Source organism: Bradysia coprophila, unplaced genomic scaffold (assembly GCF_014529535.1).
Source record: "Bradysia coprophila strain Holo2 unplaced genomic scaffold, BU_Bcop_v1 contig_732, whole genome shotgun sequence".
NCBI classification, from domain to species: Eukaryota; Metazoa; Arthropoda; class Insecta; order Diptera; family Sciaridae; genus Bradysia; species Bradysia coprophila.
In genome coordinates, this window is record NW_023503972.1 from 409,378 (window position 1) to 429,902 (window position 20,525).

General features: G+C 40.0%; 2 protein-coding genes across 2 annotated transcripts; one reads left to right on the forward strand and one right to left on the reverse strand.

The window, feature by feature from the left end:
• Positions 1-405: 405 nt before the first annotated feature.
• On the reverse strand, positions 406-20,280 carry LOC119084159 (protein pecanex). Its single transcript, XM_037194011.1, has 11 exons — positions 19,945-20,280; positions 18,257-18,426; positions 18,035-18,186; positions 14,354-17,977; positions 3,961-4,121; positions 3,751-3,907; positions 3,446-3,688; positions 3,034-3,380; positions 2,551-2,967; positions 2,420-2,493; positions 406-2,357 (listed from the first exon to the last, which is right to left on the reverse strand). Exons 1-11 carry the CDS (start codon positions 20,089-20,091, stop codon positions 602-604), a joined length of 7,248 nt encoding a protein of 2,415 aa, XP_037049906.1. The 5' UTR covers positions 20,092-20,280; the 3' UTR covers positions 406-601.
• Positions 11,678-12,699, forward strand: LOC119084160. Its single transcript, XM_037194013.1, has 5 exons — positions 11,678-11,805; positions 11,873-12,011; positions 12,067-12,221; positions 12,281-12,406; positions 12,470-12,699. The coding sequence occupies exons 1-5, from the start codon at positions 11,707-11,709 to the stop codon at positions 12,620-12,622; spliced, it is 672 nt and encodes a 223-aa protein (XP_037049908.1). The 5' UTR covers positions 11,678-11,706; the 3' UTR covers positions 12,623-12,699.
• Positions 20,281-20,525: the final 245 nt, after the last annotated feature.

Sequence of the window (20,525 nt, forward strand, 5' to 3'; positions counted from 1 at the left end):
TATATAAAAGTATTAAGCAACACTCATACTAGCTGAAACTTATTCTCTCATAAGCGGACCCGCCACTGATGTAACACAATCAGAAAATCGCAATTTTCGTTTTTGAATTTGTCGATCGCACAATTTATTCGCTTAGACCACGTACATCTATCCGAGTAAGTCGTCAACGAGGTGATTTGGTGTAATGAAGCATGTCGCTCTAGAGTTTAAAAAATCGATTTCGAGTGGAATAAACAGGCTAAATGGAAGTGGTGTTACATTATTCATCTGGTTAAATTACATTAAATTTTGATTTAAAAAAAAATAAAACTTCTTACCACATCCGATGATGACGATGAGACAACATTAAAAATTTCTTGTTTCGACAGACAGCTTACAATATTCAGCATTTTGCATTACACAAAATTTCAAAAAAATTAATTTAAAATATTATTTGGCATGTACTTCATAAAATTGGTTTCTTTCAAAATAAAAAAACGGTCCTAGCTACACCTAAAACTAACCAACCGGACGTCACTAGTACTCTCTTTTTACACTATTTACACTATGCACATTGGAGTTATTTTATTTGTCGATAATGTGGCACAGCATCGTGACAACTTCACGCACTATGATCCGCCGACAATACATAATCTTCGGTGACACTCTCACCTTCGCTTTTCTCTTCCAAAATGTCGTGCTCATCCACATCCAATTTCAATTCCTCCTTCGGCATATGCACAATTTTAATGCGTTCATCCGATCCGACCGTATTGTACTCCTTGACACCATTCTCACCAACGGGAACGTACTTATCACCGATTTGAATCAGGAACAGCGTTCGATTGAAATTGGATCGGAAATAGTTGTCCGGGTGATTGGGCACCCAATAGTGAACTACATACCCAACCATACCCTCTTGCGGCTTCCAGTCGGCCCATGATGATCGTCCGCCGCACAGTCGCATCATTTCATTTGGCCACACTACATCGATTCGACGGCCTAGGTCCAGGCAATCGTAGATTTCGCTCGAATCGACTATTATCACTTTCTTTTGGTATTCAATGTGAGGCGGTGAAAATGCCGCTGCCAGTTGTTCACTGTCACCGCCGATACGTTCACGGCTACTTTGTCGCTCTTCTGATTTCGATTTACGATCCATGCTGATGCAAACATTCCGTGAATTGGCCGATGTATTTCGTGCTCCCAAATGACCAGACGAGAACGAGCTGTTCGGCTTTAAAAACGACGTCATCATCACATACGATTCGTTAGCATTTGGATGACTCTTTGCATCACCAGTGGCAGTCTCTTTGACAGTTAGATCACGATCACTTGAACCGGTGGCAGTGGCAGGTAACGTTGCTCTTCTATCATTATCACGTTCCGCTTTGGCGATGCCAGAACTACGTCGTTTGGTGCCTCTTTCCCTGATACTATCGCGTTCGGTTTCCCTATCACGTTCGCGCTCACGATTTAACAGATTCGCAAAAAGAGCCGAATTCGTCGGCTTACCCATACTAGCTAAACTACCACGATTGCCGGCACCCGATAGACTTTGACTACCGTAGGATAATGTGCCTGTCGTTCCAGACAGAGTATTGTTCGGTGTAGGAGCATTGCAATAAACACCTTGTATGTCAGCTTCCGTATCCAATGTTGCACTACCGCTGCTACATCCTTCACGACAGCGTTGCCGTACACGTTGGCAAAATCCAACCACCATTTTATGAATCTTTTCTAACGTTATTGCACCACCAACGATACTGTTCAGCTGCTCATTTGTTTCTGCGTATGACGTTGTCAACGGTGACACATAAATCGGATAGCCTATCGGCTGATCACAAGACGAATTGATGATGTTCCGCAGAGCCTGTTTAGCATTCTGAATACTTCCACGTTCCGGATTACGATTCCGTAAATAAATCAATTCTTGTTGCTGTCCAGCCCACAGTCCCCTCACACATTCACGATTCAATTTGATCACCCGGAAGCTAAGGAATCTTTTCGTCAGACGAATCAATCGATATTCGTCGGAACCATCTTCCATGACATGGCGCAGAGCTAACAGGTTCGGTGCACCACGAAGCACAGCATTTCGCCACAGTGGATCGGCTTCATGGGATATTACCAATTCTCTTGAATGGGTTGTGATGGCATCATATAAGGCAAAGGCTTCGTCATACTCTTCGGGACTGAGAAAATGGTCTTGATGCAATTTCAGTGCCATTTTCACAGCAGGAGCAACAACACTGTGCAGCAGATCCATATCAGCAAACACCCATTCGTCGCGAGGTGAAGTTATACGAAAGTCTCCTTTGAATAGTGCGTGCAGTCCATGCAGAAAAAACTCGACGTTTGTGACTAATGAACTGTTACTGTAAACGAAGAAAAATGTTAGATTTTGATGAGGATAACGTTAGTCATTCATTTAATTCACCTGGCAGTGGCTAGAGTTCTGCGGGCCAAAAGACCCAATGCAAGAAGCAACGAGATCAAAGGTGAATCACGACTCTAAACAATAAAAAAAATTTGAAATTGGAACACAGGAAATTGTTCAAATGAACTCACTGTATGGATAACCGTCCGTCGATTGTTAGCTTCGCCAACATTATTGTTCTTCCCATCGACTGGCTTGTCATTATCTCTAGGAGATGGTGTAGGATTGTTCGAAGACCACGGTGATGGTCCCTTCGATACATTTGTAGATGACGTGGTTCTAGGCTGGTTTTCCGTTTTCTCCGCGGCCTGTTGATGTACCGCACGTTTCATACAGCAAAATTCAATCCAGTCCATGTACACATCACAGAAACTTGCACGAGTTATTCCGGAAGCTCGGTTCTCAAAGTCTGCATCTAAATTGTGGTTGAAAATCGGATCGAGATCAACGAACTGCCGTTCCAGTGTGTGCTGTAGGGAATCTTGGATGGCTGACGATTCCAACCATTCCTCCAATTTGGGTGATCGAATCGTGTAGAAAATGATGCTCTGCGGATGAGTAAAGTAAGTATTCGAATGGTCACCCTGACCCTGAAATCAATCGCAAACACTAACCTTGATGTAGTAAGTAATCAACACCCTGCGAAATTCGAACACTTGCAATGTCGCCTGTGCCAAATTATCAGATATCGAATATCCTTCCAGAATATACTTGGATTGAACAACTTGCCAGGCCAGCCATCTGGTCGAAAACATGGCATTCATACTGAGCAAATGTGGAATATGGCCGGGAGAACAACAACAACATCCTTCGTTCTCTTCGACACCCTCCGATATGGCTTCCACTTCTCTTTGTTGGCAGTATGTGCCGCGAAATTCTAGGCCTCTCATTTGGAACGTACACAATCCATTTCCCAATTCGATTACGTGAACCAAGCAATTGAGGTAGTCTGATGCGAGAACTGCATTGGAGTTGGGAACGAAAAATTAGTTCCAAACAACAAAATCGATTTTGAGCTAAATTTACCAAAACAATCGCCTTGACTAACATTTCCCCAACGTCCCAACAGCAAATCACCGCACAGGGAATGTTGCAGTGACCGAGTTAAATGCTCGTAGAAAATGCTATTCAGATTGTTGTCATCAGCGCCCAGATCTCGTTCCAGCTGCGACACAAGCCTGGTATTCGAATGGTCAATACGACGTGTGTTGTAGTCACGTTCCCAAAATTTAATGGGACGAACATATGATGTCAAAAATATGGCACTTCCTGCAGATAAAATCAAATTGATTAGAGGACAGGCAAACGATCAAACGAAAATTCAAATTTACCTAAAAAAGGATTCAGTGGTGTGGACAACAGGGCACTGATGCCAGCTTGTAAAAACAACATTGCCGAATGTGGTACACTGAACGGTTGAGCGAATGCATGGAACGCTGAACCCCATGTGATTTGCCAGGGTGCGATGTACGTTACAATGAACTGTAACTGCAGGAGGGTGTGAGATTGGAAGTTATTTTACGGCAATTAGATCAACTTACTTTGAGTAGAAATTCGCTGATTTTCTTATAAATAATGGCGACAATGAAATAGTCCACGAGAAACGTTTCACTAGCCGTTGTAAAGTCTCTACCAAACAGTAACACAGAAAATAACACGATTATGTATTGACTTGATGGATCCGAATAGGAGCTACGAACGCCTGTAAAAAAGAACGATTTAAAATTAGATCTTACTTCGAGTGCGAACAGTACAGGTACGGGCTCGTTCCGATTACGTTTCTCATTTGAACAGGGAAAAATCAAATAGGTCAAATTAATCGTGAAAGAGAATAAATATCTTTCAGACACTTCTGCTTGTTCTCACTACTCGAGTTGATGTGGATTCCGATTACACTAAGAAATGCAATTTCATAAGATCGTCTTCCACATTTCCATAATTTTCTCTCCAATTCCTCCAAAAGCTTAAAGTCTTTTCATTTTGAATATAAAGTCAGGGTGAATCGATTTAAAAAAAAAATAATCCAAGAAGCAAAAAGTGTTTTAGAACGGAGCGTAGTACCCTGATCATTTTTCCGAAAAAAAAAAGATTTTCTTTCCAATAATCCAAAATTTTCACTTTCACTAGGGACAAGCGCTTTTGACCAAAGCTACTCGAACCTAAGATTGTTTGAATAGCTTCGGTCAGAAACTCTTGTCTTGGGTTGTTTCAGGACTAAACTAACTATTCGACCCATAGAAGCCAAAACCACTTAAAAAAAAAATCTTCGAAGCTTGTGTGGCTGGTGATTCACGACAATTTTCAAAACAGAAAACGGAAAAGAAACAGAAAACATAAAAAATCGACAGCTCATTGAGTGGAATTCATCACTCAAAAAAGAACACGGACAATTTTCAAGTCAACAAAGCGACTTTTCTCTAATAAAACACATTGAATGGGTATCATTAGAAAGATATGACCTATCTGACTGTAAAATAAAAACTCACTGAACGTTTGTGACAAAACGGTTTCAGAAGGGTGAAAAATTTTGTATGGGGAAGGAACCCGACCGATTTTACTGATTTTACAATAAGTCCCTGAATCGATGTGCGTTCTTATTTTTTGGGTTCATTTCGGAAAAACTTCTTTTTTGTTGAGGAGGGGTGTGATTGACAAAAAAGTGACAAGAAGCATGATGTTTTACATTGGATTGAAACAACAAAATGCCGGTGGAAATAAAAAAGTGAAAAAATAACGAAAGATTTTGAGATAAAATTAAGTGAGTTTGTAATCAATAAAACAAAATGAAGAAAGAGAAATGATTAAATCAAATGAAAATAAAAGGAAAAAGGGTGAAATGATTGTAACGAACTGTGATGAAAATAGCAATGAAATTATTGTTATAATTAACTACTACTAGTGTAGTTCTCGGCTCTGCTCGGGATTATTTTAATGGAAAAATATTTAAATAGTTTCTTAAATATTTTCACGCGTTGAAAATATGTTCACGCGTTAAAAATGTTTCACCGTGACCGTGACCGTGACCGTGACATATCAAGAGCTGGTGCCTGTGCACATAACCAGTAGAGTTTGAACGTTGAACCACTGACAGTGGGAGTTATCCACTTGGATCCCCCTTTTTACTCTCCGGTTCATAGTAAGCGTGCATTGTATGTCAAACAAGTCACGTTTACCGTGAACAGCGCTGGATCGCTACTCGAGGTATGTTGTAACTTAATCTAACAACAATCACCGTCGCTCGACAAAGTGATCGGACTAGCTACAGGTTCATTCATAGTAACAACATTCATATCAAATTACCTCATTCCTGCTCACACTTTACAAATTATCTTTTGATCTTGCCTTACCATTATCGCGTCATTCTTATTTCATTTTTACTTCACTCATCATCATTTGTAAGCTATGAATTGTGACATTTAATTGTCATAGGTTCGTCTCAAGCATAACACAATTGTAAACTTTAGTTCATCGACTTCCAGCCATGTGTCGACTTTCACTGGTCATTCTGGCCTGATTCTTGTTTTCGATGGAAAGAGTGCACCTTACGCCATTCGTGCCTAAGAGCGTCGCGGGCTCACTAAACTGTTCGTGGACCAGACTGTCGACAACGAGGGAGATGAACCCACGACCACTTTACGTTAAATACTAAAAAACATGAACATTTTCATTACATTTAACCATTCAAACCACCGTCGAATCGTAAGCTAGTACTCGGGATCCAGTTAACTTCTTTAAAACTTTAAAGTAACTCCACGAAACTAAATACCCTCAATACGAACAACACACACTCCACGGACAACAGCGGCAGAGTCAAAATGACCCAAAATTATATCGGCTAAATTTGAAGTTTTTGGACAAAATGATGTATGGACGACTTGTACATTATCAAAAATAAGGGGCACCTTCCATACATCACTTTTCGATTGGACCACAGGTACCACCCGGAACCACCTGGAACCACTTGCAAAAATCAAGCAAAATTTCGACTCTGCCGCTACTATCCGTAGAGTGCGCGCTGCTCGCATTGAGGCTATTTACACGAAACAGAAAACTTTCCAACGTTCACAACAACAACTTACTACCTCAAAAGGAAGGAAGGAGGAAATCGGGTGATGTCCAGAAATCGGGAAAGGACCAGTAATCGGGAAATGGATGGAGATCGGGAAATTACTAGAAACCGGGAAAATTCGGAAATGACTAGAAACACGGAAGCAGACTGAATTCGCGAAATCACTAAAAATGAGAAAACGACAAGAAATCTTGTAATGACCAAAAATCGGGAAACGACCAGAAACAGGGAAATGACTAGCAATCGGCAAATAACTAGAAATCGGGAAATAACCAGAAATCAGGAAATTACCAGTAAATTAAAAATGGTAAAATGATCAGTAATCTGTTCAGAACAGTTGTGTTTCACGCATAATCCTTACAGCCAACAACGTCCTTAACTGATGTAAACCACTGCATTGTCGTCCGTACAAAAAAAAATAAAAAAATCAGTTTGAATTATAACGTTGATCTACAAACACCAGTCTTTCTACTCGACATCAAACGAATCATTCGTGCCCGAGTAATTCTCTAGACAATCGGAAGACAACGGAAAAACGGGTCTACAATCGAGAATTCATTGAAAAACTAGAAAACCGTAAACACACTTCGGAAAAGCTGAAATAGCGTAGCCTTCGTCAACACATACTTTTTCCTCTGCCTTTTTCCGCGTCACTCCAAAGGAACAGACTTCAAACGTCTGAACGTTTACTAGTGAACTCCATTTCGCCCGCTGCACTCGCGTCATTTTCCTAGGCCGGTACACTCCCATTCACCCGTAAGACTACATTCACAAAATCTTCTCTAGCCTTTTCAAGACCTTTTCAAGCCTTCCGGATGACATGAAGAAAAGCATCGTTCGTCAACATTATCGAAAAATTACGACGAAATGATGTCATATGCGCTCAGGAAACTTAAAGAGGAGTTATATAGGCAATGTTGCTTCTATAGGCATAGACACGAACATCGAAAACGAAAAGAAAAAAACGTTGGGACAACCCACGGAATATAGACTCCTTTTGTCAGGTCCTTGAGCGATAAAAGATAGCTTCGCCAGAATTTTCACATAGTTGCTGACAATGGCACGCCAAAACAAGGGAATGTTCCTTTTAAGAAATGCCTGACAGAGCACAGACCAAACTACACCGTACGTACCGAGAATCGCCTTCATTTACAAACCGTATCGTCATCAACCGGGGTCAGAGCTTTCTTCAGAGAAAATTGCGCTGCTCCGCGTTCCGGATTCATCTGAATTCAGTCCAGTACCATTCATGCGGGTCTTTCATTCACCATTGGTACATCAGTCATCCATTCTTCCCACAGAGTTAGTTAAAATAATTAAAAATTTCGGAGCAAAAAATTTTTTTCGCGATTGTCCATTTTCAAGGCACACTATAACAATGATTTACTCCCTGACCAAAAAACAGTTAATTGTGGTTGGATTAGTGAATTTACCGACCTAAGGATTTTTTAACGTATTTCAACAGCATAAACTCTGCTGCGTTAGGGTTTTCAGAGCAGCATCCCATTATGATTCATTGTTTCCATCAGAAGATGGCATTTCCTCTATGTAAACGATTCTATTACTTGTTCAACCGAATGGTTTACTGCTGTCTCGTGCAACGGACCAGTGGAAGCGACTGATGATGGTTAGACCACGCTAACCACTGACCGCCACTGGATCCGGAGGTCGAAACAGATTTGTTCTTCTTTGATTCGCTTCACGCGAACCATGGGAAAGGGAAGAGCGAAGCTCTGTTCGTTGATTTACAATTACTTCCTTAATTTTTAGATTGCTTTGTAGGTATTACAGGTCTTAGTTGTCCTCGTCCGAGCTTCATGTGTGTATTTGCAGCCCGTTACCAAATCGTAACGTAAAAGAAGCCTGAATTCATATTGTTCCTTATGGCATTATGTTGTGTTGATCAAATGTTTTCCTTAATTTGATTATTTTCCTTATGGCATTATATTGTGTCATATTGTATTGGACGAATGGTTTGCTTTAAATTGATTTTGATCTGAGCTTTGAGATTGTAGGTATTTCAGCAATCAGAATTTTATTTTGAGCATTTGAGATCTAGACTTTGATTTCTTAGGCATTTCAGCTCTTAGATTAGATTTCATAGGCAGGCATTATAGTATTTGTGATCGTCCTGAGCTTTGTGTATGTATCCTCAGCCCGTTGCCAAATCGTAACGTGAAAAAAGCCAGGATTCAATTATGTTGAATTATCTTCTACTAATATTGTTCCTTATGGCATTATGTTGTGTTGATCGAATGTTTTCCTTAATTTGATTATTTTCCTTATGGCATTATATTGTGTCATATTGTATTGGGCGAATGGTTTGCTTTAAATTGATTTTGATCTGAGCTTTGAGATTGTAGGTATTTCAGCAATCAGAGTTTTATTTTGAGCATTTGAGATCTAGACTTTGATTTCTTAGGCATTTCAGCTCTTAGATTAGATTTCATAGGCAGGCATTATAGTATTTGTGATCGTCCTGAGCTTTGTGTATGTATCCTCAGCCCGTTGCCAAATCGTAACGTAAAAAAAGCCAGGATTCAATTATGTTGAATTATCTTCTATTTATGCAATCAACCTTAATATGGTGAATCTGTTCATGATGTGTCTGAAATATTCTTATTCTCGTTAGTAGAAGATAATTCAACATAATTGAATCCTGGCTTTTTTTACGTTACGATTTGGCAACGGGCTGAGGATACATACACAAAGCTCAGGACGATCACAAATACTATAATGCCTGCCTATGAAATCTAATCTAAGAGCTGAAATGCCTAAGAAATCAAAGTCTAGATCTCAAATGCTCAAAATAAAATTCTGATTGCTGAAATACCTACAATCTCAAAGCTCAGATCAAAATCAATTTAAAGCAAACCATTCGTCCAATACAATATGACACAATATAATGCCATAAGGAAAATAATCAAATTAAGGAAAACATTCGATCAACACAACATAATGCCATAAGGAACAATATGAATTCAGGCTTCTTTTACGTTACGATTTGGTAACGGGCTGCAAATACACACATGAAGCTCGGACGAGGACAACTAAGACCTGTAATACCTACAAAGCAATCTAAAAATTAAGGAAGTAATTGTAAATCAACGAACAGAGCTTCGCTCTTCCCTTTCCCATGGTTCGCGTGAAGCGAATCAAAGAAGAACAAATCTGTTTCGACCTCCGGATCCAGTGGCGGTCAGTGGTTAGCGTGGTCTAACCATCATCAGTCGCTTCCACTGGTCCGTTACACGAGACAGCAGTAAACCATTCGGTTGAACAAGTAATAGAATCGTTTACATAGAGGAAATGCCATCTTCTGATGGAAACAATGAATCATAATGGGATGCTGCTCTGAAAACCCTAACGCAGCAGAAACACAAGAAAATCAAGAAAAATCACATACGAACGTATACAACAAACTCAATGAAATTGAAATTTCAAGCAGACTCACACTCAACCAGTCAGCAAACTCTGCGCCTCAAAACGTCGCTTTGTCTGAACACTCAAACTCAAACATGAAATTTTTGTCACGGGGAAACACTCAGTATCACTTAAACGTTAAAACTCAAAACCAGCGATCGACAGGAAAACAAAAACAGCGAACAAAACATCCAATGACTTGAATTTCCACATTCAAAGGCAACTCAGATCCAAAAATTAAATTTCCTTCTCCAGAGATAGTTCACACCACCAAACCGAGCAAGAAATCCCTTTCACTCACATTGAACCAAAAACTCGCATATATCGAGCCGAGCCGTAGCGAAAATATTTTCTTGATTTCGTAGAATTGAAATTCCTGTGCAGATCAAACGTTGCGTCCTTATACAGGACGTTTGGAATCACTTAATTAACTACAGAGACTTCGGATATGTATGAACAGCCGAAACACAGATAATCATCATTAGTAGAAGATAATTCAACATAATTGAGTAGAAGATAATTCAACATAATTGAATCCTGGCTTTTTTTACGTTACGATTTGGCAACGGGCTGAGGATACATACACAAAGCTCAGGACGATCACAAATACTATAATGCCTGCCTATGAAATCTAATCTAAGAGCTGAAATGCCTAAGAAATCAAAGTCTAGATCTCAAATGCTCAAAATAAAATTCTGATTGCTGAAATACCTACAATCTCAAAGCTCAGATCAAAATCAATTTAAAGCAAACCATTCGTCCAATACAATATGACACAATATAATGCCATAAGGAAAATAATCAAATTAAGGAAAACATTCGATCAACACAACATAATGCCATAAGGAACAATATGAATTCAGGCTTCTTTCACGTTACGATTTGGTAACGGGCTGCAAATACACACATGAAGCTCGGACGAGGACAACTAAGACCTGTAATACCTACAAAGCAATCTAAAAATTAAGGAAGTAATTGTAAATCAACGAACAGAGCTTCGCTCTTCCCTTTCCCATGGTTCGCGTGAAGCGAATCAAAGAAGAACAAATCTGTTTCGACCTCCGGATCCAGTGGCGGTCAGTGGTTAGCGTGGTCTAACCATCATCAGTCGCTTCCACTGGTCCGTTACACGAGACAGCAGTAAACCATTCGGTTGAACAAGTAATAGAATCGTTTACATAGAGGAAATGCCATCTTCTGATGGAAACAATGAATCATAACGGGATGCTGCTCTGAAAACCCTAACGCAGCAGAAACACAAGAAAATCAAGAAAAATCACATACGAACGTATACAACAAACTCAATGAAATTGAAATTTCAAGCAGACTCACACTCAACCAGTCAGCAAACTCTGCGCCTCAAAACGTCGCTTTGTCTGAACACTCAAACTCAAACATGAAATTTTTGTCACGGGGAAACACTCAGTATCACTTAAACGTTAAAACTCAAAACCAGCGATCGACAGGAAAACAAAAACAGCGAACAAAACATCCAATGACTTGAATTTCCACATTCAAAGGCAACTCAGATCCAAAAATTAAATTTCCTTCTCCAGAGATAGTTCACACCACCAAACCGAGCAAGAAATCCCTTTCACTCACATTGAACCAAAAACTCGCATATATCGAGCCGAGCCGTAGCGAAAATATTTTCTTGATTTCGTAGAATTGAAATTCCTGTGCAGATCAAACGTTGCGTCCTTATACATAACAATAACATGGCAGCGTGGTTAGATGATCAATTACTCATTCGGTTAAGTAGCAAGTGATCAACGAATTAGCTAGGTTTGGATACATGGACGAACTCTTTGGATACCTTGGCAACGGTAAAACTGTTGGAAACTATGGCTTTACAAACTTAAGGTGGCAAAAATGGAATTTTATTGAAGGCACAGTAAGCGCACTTCTCCGCAAACAGAATGGATAAATTGAATAATTGAACGCTATAATCGTTTAACCAGGATGGCAGTTACCATTTCATAAATCAACATACTAGAAAATGTCTGCACGAAGGGCTAAACGGTAGAATCGTTCAATGGGATTGTTACGGTGGAGATGAATCACAGAAATGGAAAATCATAGAAAATCCTTGCGGACAGCGTTAGTAGATGTGCGTTTATTATTTTCCAAAAGCCTTAATGTTATAATTGTACAGCTCCTAGGTTCCCGAGCGGTCGTTTTCAAATTCAAAACCCCTTTACTGGGAAGTGTGCAGTCATTTTAAATAACAGCAATGCTGATTGGGCCAAAGTAGTTTCAGGCACCTGCACCTGTAACAACAATCACCACTACTGGATTCTAAGGCGTAAGGTTTGTGAAGAAAACACTTCTCGTACGTCATGTGTATAGTCGGTCAATCTTATCAATAGACATTGGTCAACCAAGGATTTAGCAGGCAGTGTATGGCCAACTGGGATCTACAGGGGTACGGTGGCATTACGCAATGCGGTTGTGTTGATGACCCAATACATAACTGGGGATTTGTTATTGTTGAGGTAAGTGACGACGTCTATAAACAAACTATTTTCAACCAACTAGTGACACCACTGTATTGCTAGGAAGAGATATTTATCGTGGTTACCGCAATTGACGGAAGATGTGTTCAAGTAAACGGGGATTCAGAAAATTCACTATTGCGATACGTAGTGTGTGACCTCACCGACAAAACACAGTGGTGGAGAATTTATGATGCGTGTAACTCTTACAATTGAGCATGCGCGAACAATGATTTTTATCAAATATAAATTCAAGCGTCTTTTGTATGCATTTTATCAATCATTAATACAAAAACTACATAAGCGCGGCATTATTTATATTACGTTAGACTCCACATCCCTGCTAAGTAATACATTCTGCCTAATTCTTTAAGTCTTCAGAAATCCATGGATAACTTCGAAGTGATACTAATCCATGCTAAGTGACTCTTTCCGTTAAGTGCTACATGTCGTTGTAGAGGTAATGTCAGTGGCTTTCTAACGAGCCCACAGACAATAAGTTCTGAGTTGTCGTCTTATCGAAATAGTCATTTGAAATTTGCCGGAGTTAATTCTTAATGCCACTTTAGACAATTAAAGCTTCTGTCTCTCGGTTCATATAAATAGATCCGATGTACGCACGTCCCATAAATGGGAAAAACCCAAAGATAGGGTGAATGGATTGGGCTACTTTGACTGACTCTCTACAAACTTGAGAGATGCGAATCCACTAACTAATCACTAGCAGGTCTATTCGGACTATTCTGGACTGAAATCAACGAAGTTACGAAGTCCCAGTTTCATCGATTTTCGTGTTTTTATATTTCGTCTACTCAAAAATTACATGATGGGGCACAGGACCTATTTTACGGAAACATGTTTCTCATGTTTTTGAAAGTTTCCAAAATGTTTCTGAAAAGTTTCTTAAAGTTTCTCAAAGTTTCTTAAAGTTTCTAGAAAAGTTTCCTTAAGAAACTTTAAGAAACATTTTTGAAACTTTTAAAAACTTGAGAAACATGTTTCCGTAAAATAGGCCCTGATGGGGCACCCTTAACACTATACTTTCGACGCCATCACATCAAGTAAAATCTATTATATAACTCGTGATAAAAATGAAAAGTCTACTTTTCATGTGTTTATTGACCTCGGCTTCGCCTCGGAACAACAAAATTCACACGAAAACTCTACTTTTCATCCACTGTCATGTAAAATACTGTTTCGGAAAAATAACCGGACTCGGCCAGCTTTGTAACTTTTTGGATTAAAAACTAAAATTTTAAAATTGATCCACCCTAACAGATGCCCTCATACAATAAATCCGAGATCAACTTTAGTTTTCCCAAAGATTTCTCTTATTGGGGTTGCCAGTATCTTTCAATAAACTTATTTTATTTTCATCGCAAAAAGTCAAATTAAGGTAGAAGATATAACGTAACGTATCTCCAAATGGTGCAACTTCAAGACCAGTTTAGAGATGTATTTATAAATACGTTCGCTTCTACAGTGCTATATGAGCAAAGGAAAGTCTACAAATCATACTAAATTCGATCTACTGCCTACGTCTTTATAAGACGATTGAGTTAATTTTGCTGGACCTGTCACGAGCTCCACTTTATATGCATCTGAAGTGTACGCAAAAATATCGCTTTTCCACCACTACGTCGATTCGAAATGCGATCTTTTAATCAAATTTCGTCGATTTTGAAATTATCCTGTCCTGATACAGTCTCCGGTGAAAGTCACTCCAAGGAAACAGAATCTATTTTCTCGAATTTTCTTGGAAACAGTTCTCGAATTTCTGAAAAGCATTTCCAACAAAATGTTTTCTTGAAAATAGGCTCCGTTAAGCAGGGAACAAGGTAACACACGGACAAAAGTTACGAAAGTGAAAGTGAGCGACCCATCCCCAATATATTTTCAACGAGTCAAAAATGTAATTCAAAAAATCTAAAACTAAGAAAAACTTACACTTCAGTCCACACACGACTATAATTGCCGATCCGAGTGCCACGCCAAATTTTTGTGCAATAACCGTCGAATTTTCAGTCAATGCACTCAGGAACAGTAGAGGATATAGGATATTTCTCTCAAAAAAACAGATGCACACGTACGTCTTCTCGAACCACATAATTTTAGCTGCATTCCTCGCCTCAAACTGTCCGAATTCATTTTGCTTCAATACCGGTTGCGCCACACACAACCACGGCAAATGTTTTCGCATCTGCGGCACAAAATAGTGTAACACAAAGCCTAATTGGGCCGCAATTTTACAAATAATATCAAGCAACTCCGGTTGCAACACGGTGAACACAGTTGTACAGTGTAAGCTGAACACTAAGACACCCATCACAATACACACAAGAAAGTCATTCTTTAATCGAGAATTCACGGTCGATTGAAGCTTTCGCGGCAATGGATCTTCCAGATCACAGTCTTTGTTTGTGCTATCCGAATCGGAACCTTTTACATTCACCGGTTGCGTTTCACTATCCGTTTTCTTGTGGTCTAGATCGACTTGTTCGGTTTCATTTGACGGTTCCTTGTCGTCATCGTCATCGTCCGTGTGGATGAACAAACTGGATTTGATTAAGCTCCAAATGCACGAAAAGTCACTAGCACTGCGCGACAAATGATACGATATGGCAATGAGTAGTGCACAAAAAATGGAAAATAAAATGTGTTGCGAGCCTCGCGGTTCCGACAGTCCACCGAACACCGGTCCATACAATATAAAGCATGCCAACATAGAACGTAGTACGCCTAGGAATGCAGATAGCAAACTGCACACCGCATTTCCACCCAATAAATGCATGTCAATCTGTTCCAGCATGTAGATGAGGAATGTGTTGATTTGTGGAAACAGTCCAAGACTGAAGAATATTGGCATCATCAACAAAATCATTGACATCATGTACTGCACTAATCGAAACACCTCGTTCGGAGCAATGGGAATGTTGAATAATATGATGGTGCCGTAGGTACTGTTGGTGTCACTGATCAAATGATTGGCTAATATTAACAATGATGAACACAGACAGAAGTAAATTGGACGAGAATAAGCAACGGTTTTGTTGAAGCCATGAATCGGCGATGCTGCGTCCGGTTGAACGCTCTTCAGCAATGAGTATTGACTGCCAGCGATTACGAAGCAAAAGATGAAGGCGAAAATATCTTTGTAGATATTCAAACGTAGCACAATCGAACCCAATATGGAAACCAATGAGGCAAGAATGATTGCTAAAATGGCCGGAAACCAGCCCAAATCCCGATCAAACATTGCTAGCAGCTGTAGACGATCCATCGAAATTTTGAGTTCATGTTTACCGAAACAATGAAACGGAAATTTGTAAAATCGTTTCGGTTGCACTGGCTTCTCCGGCGGCAATGTGTAATGTCGCCAACACTCACGGAACACTGATTCACTAAATTCACTAATCGGTATGCTACCCTCCGCTTGCTGAACAATGTCCGACAAATTCGTTTTATTGTGCTCCATCAGCTGCTTGAGCAGAATGTCAGCGTTGATCGAGTGTTGCATTTCGAAATTATCATATTCCCAGCCAGACACAACACGTGATGAATTTTCCTCATCCCTCGAGCTGACGGTTGTGTCGAAAGACGAATTTTGGGGACGACCTCGTGTTTCACGACGTATCATTGGTGGATGATGTCGCGTACGATTCAAGAAAGTACCGGGTGGACGCGCCACGGGAAACATACTCGATTGCCGTGAATTATAAACAGGCAACAACGGTGGAGGATCTCCTCGGGCTGCAGCTAGTATTGGATTATTTGATAATGCACTTTGTAGTATCCAGCCGCAACCATCGCCAGTTTCATGTAGAACGTCGATCGGTGGACGTTCATATTCGTAACTCGCTCCGCTGCATCGGGTTGACGAAGCAGCTGATGATGTGTGACTAGACGTTTTACCCACACTCAATTCATTATTTCGTATAATTTCATCGACCTCGTCGTAGTAACGATCGCGTGACTGATGTTTTCGCGCAGAACCACCGACCGACGTTTTCGGAATTGCTCCAAGATTTTTCGGCTCTTTACCGGTTGTACCACTAACCATTTTGGAGCTGCCTTCTCCCGGATCTGTAACATCTACAGAAATGTTGTTTGAGTCCATGCTAAAGTCGAACCACATTCTTTCGGTCTGCTTTTTCGACTCGTTAGTGTCTTGTGTCAGTAGTAAATCCTTCGAGCTAGCACTTGCACAGTCACTTGATGGGCAACCAGAATCTTCGCCTTTGGCATTCTCGGATTTAGCTAGAACAGTGGCCGTGGCAATGGCCTCTTCTTCAGATGGAGAAGATTTCTTTAATTTTTCCGGTTGCGTTAGAGTTTTCTTTTCCGTCGAAGGTAGAATTGTGGATTCATTGCGCGTTTTCATATCCAGCAGTGGTGATCTTGATCCATTATTTTCTGTATCGGAGTCTGTCGATTGTGTTGGTGGACGATCAATATCTGATTCACTAGTCGTTGAGCAACGCTGTCGCTTATCATCCGGTAATTCTTCGTCGTCGTCCTCCTCCTCCTCCTCCTCATCGTCCTCATCATCTTCATCATCATCATCATCACTACCCGAATTGTACATAAAACAGTCGTTAGTGCAGCGTTCATCTGCTTGCTCAGCGATTGGATAGACAGGTTCGATTATCTGTGACGTGTTTTTCGAGGCTGATTGGTTGTCCTTTGTGCAACTGTACAGAGGATTGTCCTTTGAATACAAATTTGAATGTTGATTTCGAATCAACGATTTACTGGGAGGTGGTAATACTGCATGTTGTGGATTTATGAGGGTCTGGCCACCGATGGTTTCCACACTGTTCGGATGGGCTGACAAATTGGACACGGATGGTTGGGCACAACAAGTTTCTAAGGCTGCGCTCTTTATGCGACGCATTGAAGGCTTTCCAGTTGTAGTTGAGTGTCTGCGCAGTCGTGTTGACGAACTGAACATTCCACCCGAAGATGGGCCACTCACCGTTGACAATTGAATGGCTGACATTGTTGAGTTCGAATCCTTGCGCATCGACACGTTCGGTTGATTCAAACCCAATTTCTGTTTCTCTTCATCGGCTCGAATATAGTAGCGAAGGTCCGACGGAACCGATTGTAGTTGGTGCGAACTTTTGTGATAAAAGCCTTGATTGTGCCGATCATGTCGATTGTGTCGATTATGCCGATGCTCCTCGTTGGCCTCAGAGCTACGATGACGCTGTAATTTCAAACTGGGCGCAGATTCACCGCTAAATACCAGACCCATACCAGTTTGCTCCGAATGAATGGACAATTGTCGACGATATTTACTCGGAAGACGTGCTTTCTGTTGCTGTCTAATGTCACGAATTTGATCGAAAACTTCTTCAGCCTTTGCAATATCGCTGTCGTCCGATGTGGGACTGCGCTTTGTCGTCGCTGGCGTTTCTTCAGACTTACTTTTGATTTTTAACGACCGTCGATTCGATTCCTTTGGTAATGGTGCGTCGGATGCGGAGAACGGTTTTTGCGAGTGACCGATGGCACCAATACTTTCGCTGGATTCAGAGCTGTTCTTCCGATGAACATCAACTTTGAGATCTAAAATGGAGGGCAATTAAATCGAGAAAATTAATTGATTGAATGAAGCAGCCAAACCGATTGTGCTGGTCATTTGTTCCGGAAAATCAATCGAAATTGCACTATTTGCTTGACTAAGGTCATTGCTGATGTTATTTTCAGCAGAAGTTCTTGATGACGGATCTCCTAACACTTGCATAACTTGCATTTCGATGCCCCCATCTTCGTCACTGTGCCAAAAACAAAACAGAAATTCGGTCTCCATCTGAATATTTTTTTAAATTCAAAAACTTCACTTACGTCGGTGCTTGTCTCAGATTTTTTGTCGATTTCTTGAGGCTTGTATCCGACACTATCTGAGCTTCGTCGTACATTACATGCAACGCCAGATTCAATAATTTCACTGCGGTGATGACAATTAATGTCGAAAGGACATACAGTCCCCATGTTGTTAGTGCTTCGGGAAAGTACTGTAAAGGAAATGGATGAAATGTTTGTTAGAAACTTGAATTGATCTGAAAACTGTATCTGCCTACATTTGTGGAACAACAACAAATATTGACGTGGAATATGGACATTGAATGGACCATCTATTTCATAAATCTAAGTACAATTATTAAATGTAAAGCTTGTGCAGAATCAGCAAGAGCTGAACTTCACCAGCTGATCAATAAACATACCCAACTTGTAAAATTTACAATCAAAACACATTTTAAACACCGAGTGTATTATGTGCGTACATGGATGACCTTAACATATGTGTTCACTCAACGCACTGTCAGTGCGTTGGTTCACTGCATGTAGCTTGCCTTTGAATTGTTGTCGATACAAAGATATTGTCTTTGTCGACCATCTGGAAATGTTCAGCTGTTTCTGATTCTGCACAAGCTTTACGTTTAATAATTGTATTTGATGGCAAACTCCAACGGCAGCTCACACTTTCAGGTCATTAATTATTACGAGAAAATAGGACTTTTAACGTTCAAAGAACACCACACTTTATGATATTCCCATTTCGGCTACGTAAGGTGTTGAGGTTTCATGGATTCAATGAACTCAACAGTGAAAAGGTCACGGAGTAAGAACTCATTCATCGTTAAAATACAATACATAGACCGTCGATTCACCGTCGCTTTTTTGAAACACTCGAAATATGACGACAACTAAACAAATGTTATCGACTGTGTCGATGTGCATCGGAATAGAATTTACAATCTTTAGTATCTTATTGCCTATGATACGGTCATACGGTCTTGATAAGATGTGTTTATCACCGTAATTTTAACAACACACAATCGACACTCCGTGAACATATAGAATAACTCATCAGTTTCTCTCAATATTAATTAGCATTCGCTACACTTAGGGGCGTACTAGGGACGCTTTGTTCAGTCCAGTAGCATTTAGCTCTGTGACACTACGAATAAAAGTCATGAATAATGAAAATGTTGACATGGAAATGTAGGGCAAACTTCAGGGACACAACAGTGTTCAATTGACTGAAGACTTTCTATTAATTGCGTGTTGTGAACGTAGTTGTGAAGAAATTTGGATGGCCAGATGGTGATCACCGATACTACTTTAAACTTGGCTCGTTTTGTTTTCTTTCATCATAGATAAATTAACCACTTCCTTTTGGCTGATTTGAAAGTGAAAGTTCTAGTAAACATAATGAAGAATTGCTATGTAAACAATCATGTCGAAATCGTTTACTTTGCAGACAAGATAAAATTGGATTTTCAGTGGGTGCTGTGGGCCTTACAACTATAACTTGAATGCTTTCGTTAATTGAACGTCGATAATCTACTGTTTGATTAACGATTTTAACTGTGAACTCGACATAATATCAGTCATTGCTTTTCCCATACACACACTCTGACTCATTGTTATTCATGCATTGACATTCACCGTTCACTTGTGGAAAAATCACCATCCAACCAGCAATTATTTTCTTTGTGCTCCCCCATCGCCAAGAAAATCTTACTTACCAGAAAGGATACGAACGGCGTTACCAACAAGAATAGCCACAAATACAAATGAATTGCATTGCAAAATGTGTTTTGATGTGGATCGAAGAAATATCCACCACAAATACTGGCCCAAAACTGACTGAGTATTTCTAAAGTTGACCCCATTGTATATCATTTCTCCAACATTACGCAATTACGGATGCACTTCAACACAATGCACACGTCTTGCGATTGATTATTTACCACTTAATTTCACTATTTTACGTAGAATTGAAGAAAATAAACCACGAAGTACTTTTTCTCACAAGAAACTTTCATTCCATATGATTTTGACTGAACGCCATTTTTTTAAAGATTTTGGAGCTGCGTTCGTTATACAATTATAATGTCAAAATTTAGAGAGAAAACAGTAGATTTTGCAGGCCTTAAGTTGCCTCTGGAAGGCAGTGGTATCAAAACTTTCTAGTGGCTCATTCAACGCCTTAGAAGGGATAGTTTTGTGAAATTTTTATCCACTGTATACCGGGCCAGCCGGCTTCTTGAGTGTTTTCTAGGTTCTGAACATGGATATTTGCCATATAATTGTAAGTATGCAGAAA

What these genes read in the sequence shown, in the direction of transcription:
- LOC119084160 (XM_037194013.1), top strand. Translation starts at nt 11,707, where the DNA reads ATGGACGAACTCTTTGGATACCTTGGCAACGGTAAAACTGTTGGAAAC. An exon ending in GGAATTTTATTGAAGGCACA is followed by an intron (nt 11,806 to 11,872) that starts GTAAGCGCACTT and finishes TCGTTTAACCAG; the next exon opens with GATGGCAGTTACCATTTCAT. An exon ending in GGGGATTTGTTATTGTTGAG is followed by an intron (nt 12,407 to 12,469) that starts GTAAGTGACGAC and finishes CTGTATTGCTAG; the next exon opens with GAAGAGATATTTATCGTGGT.
- LOC119084159 (XM_037194011.1), bottom strand. Translation starts at nt 20,091, where the DNA reads ATGGGGTCAACTTTAGAAATACTCAGTCAGTTTTGGGCCAGTATTTGT. An exon ending in AGTCGTGTGTGGACTGAAGT is followed by an intron (nt 4,122 to 14,353) that starts GTAAGTTTTTCT and finishes TCTTTTTTACAG; the next exon opens with GCGTTCGTAGCTCCTATTCG. An exon ending in TGATTACTTACTACATCAAG is followed by an intron (nt 2,968 to 3,033) that starts GTTAGTGTTTGC and finishes ACTCATCCGCAG; the next exon opens with AGCATCATTTTCTACACGAT.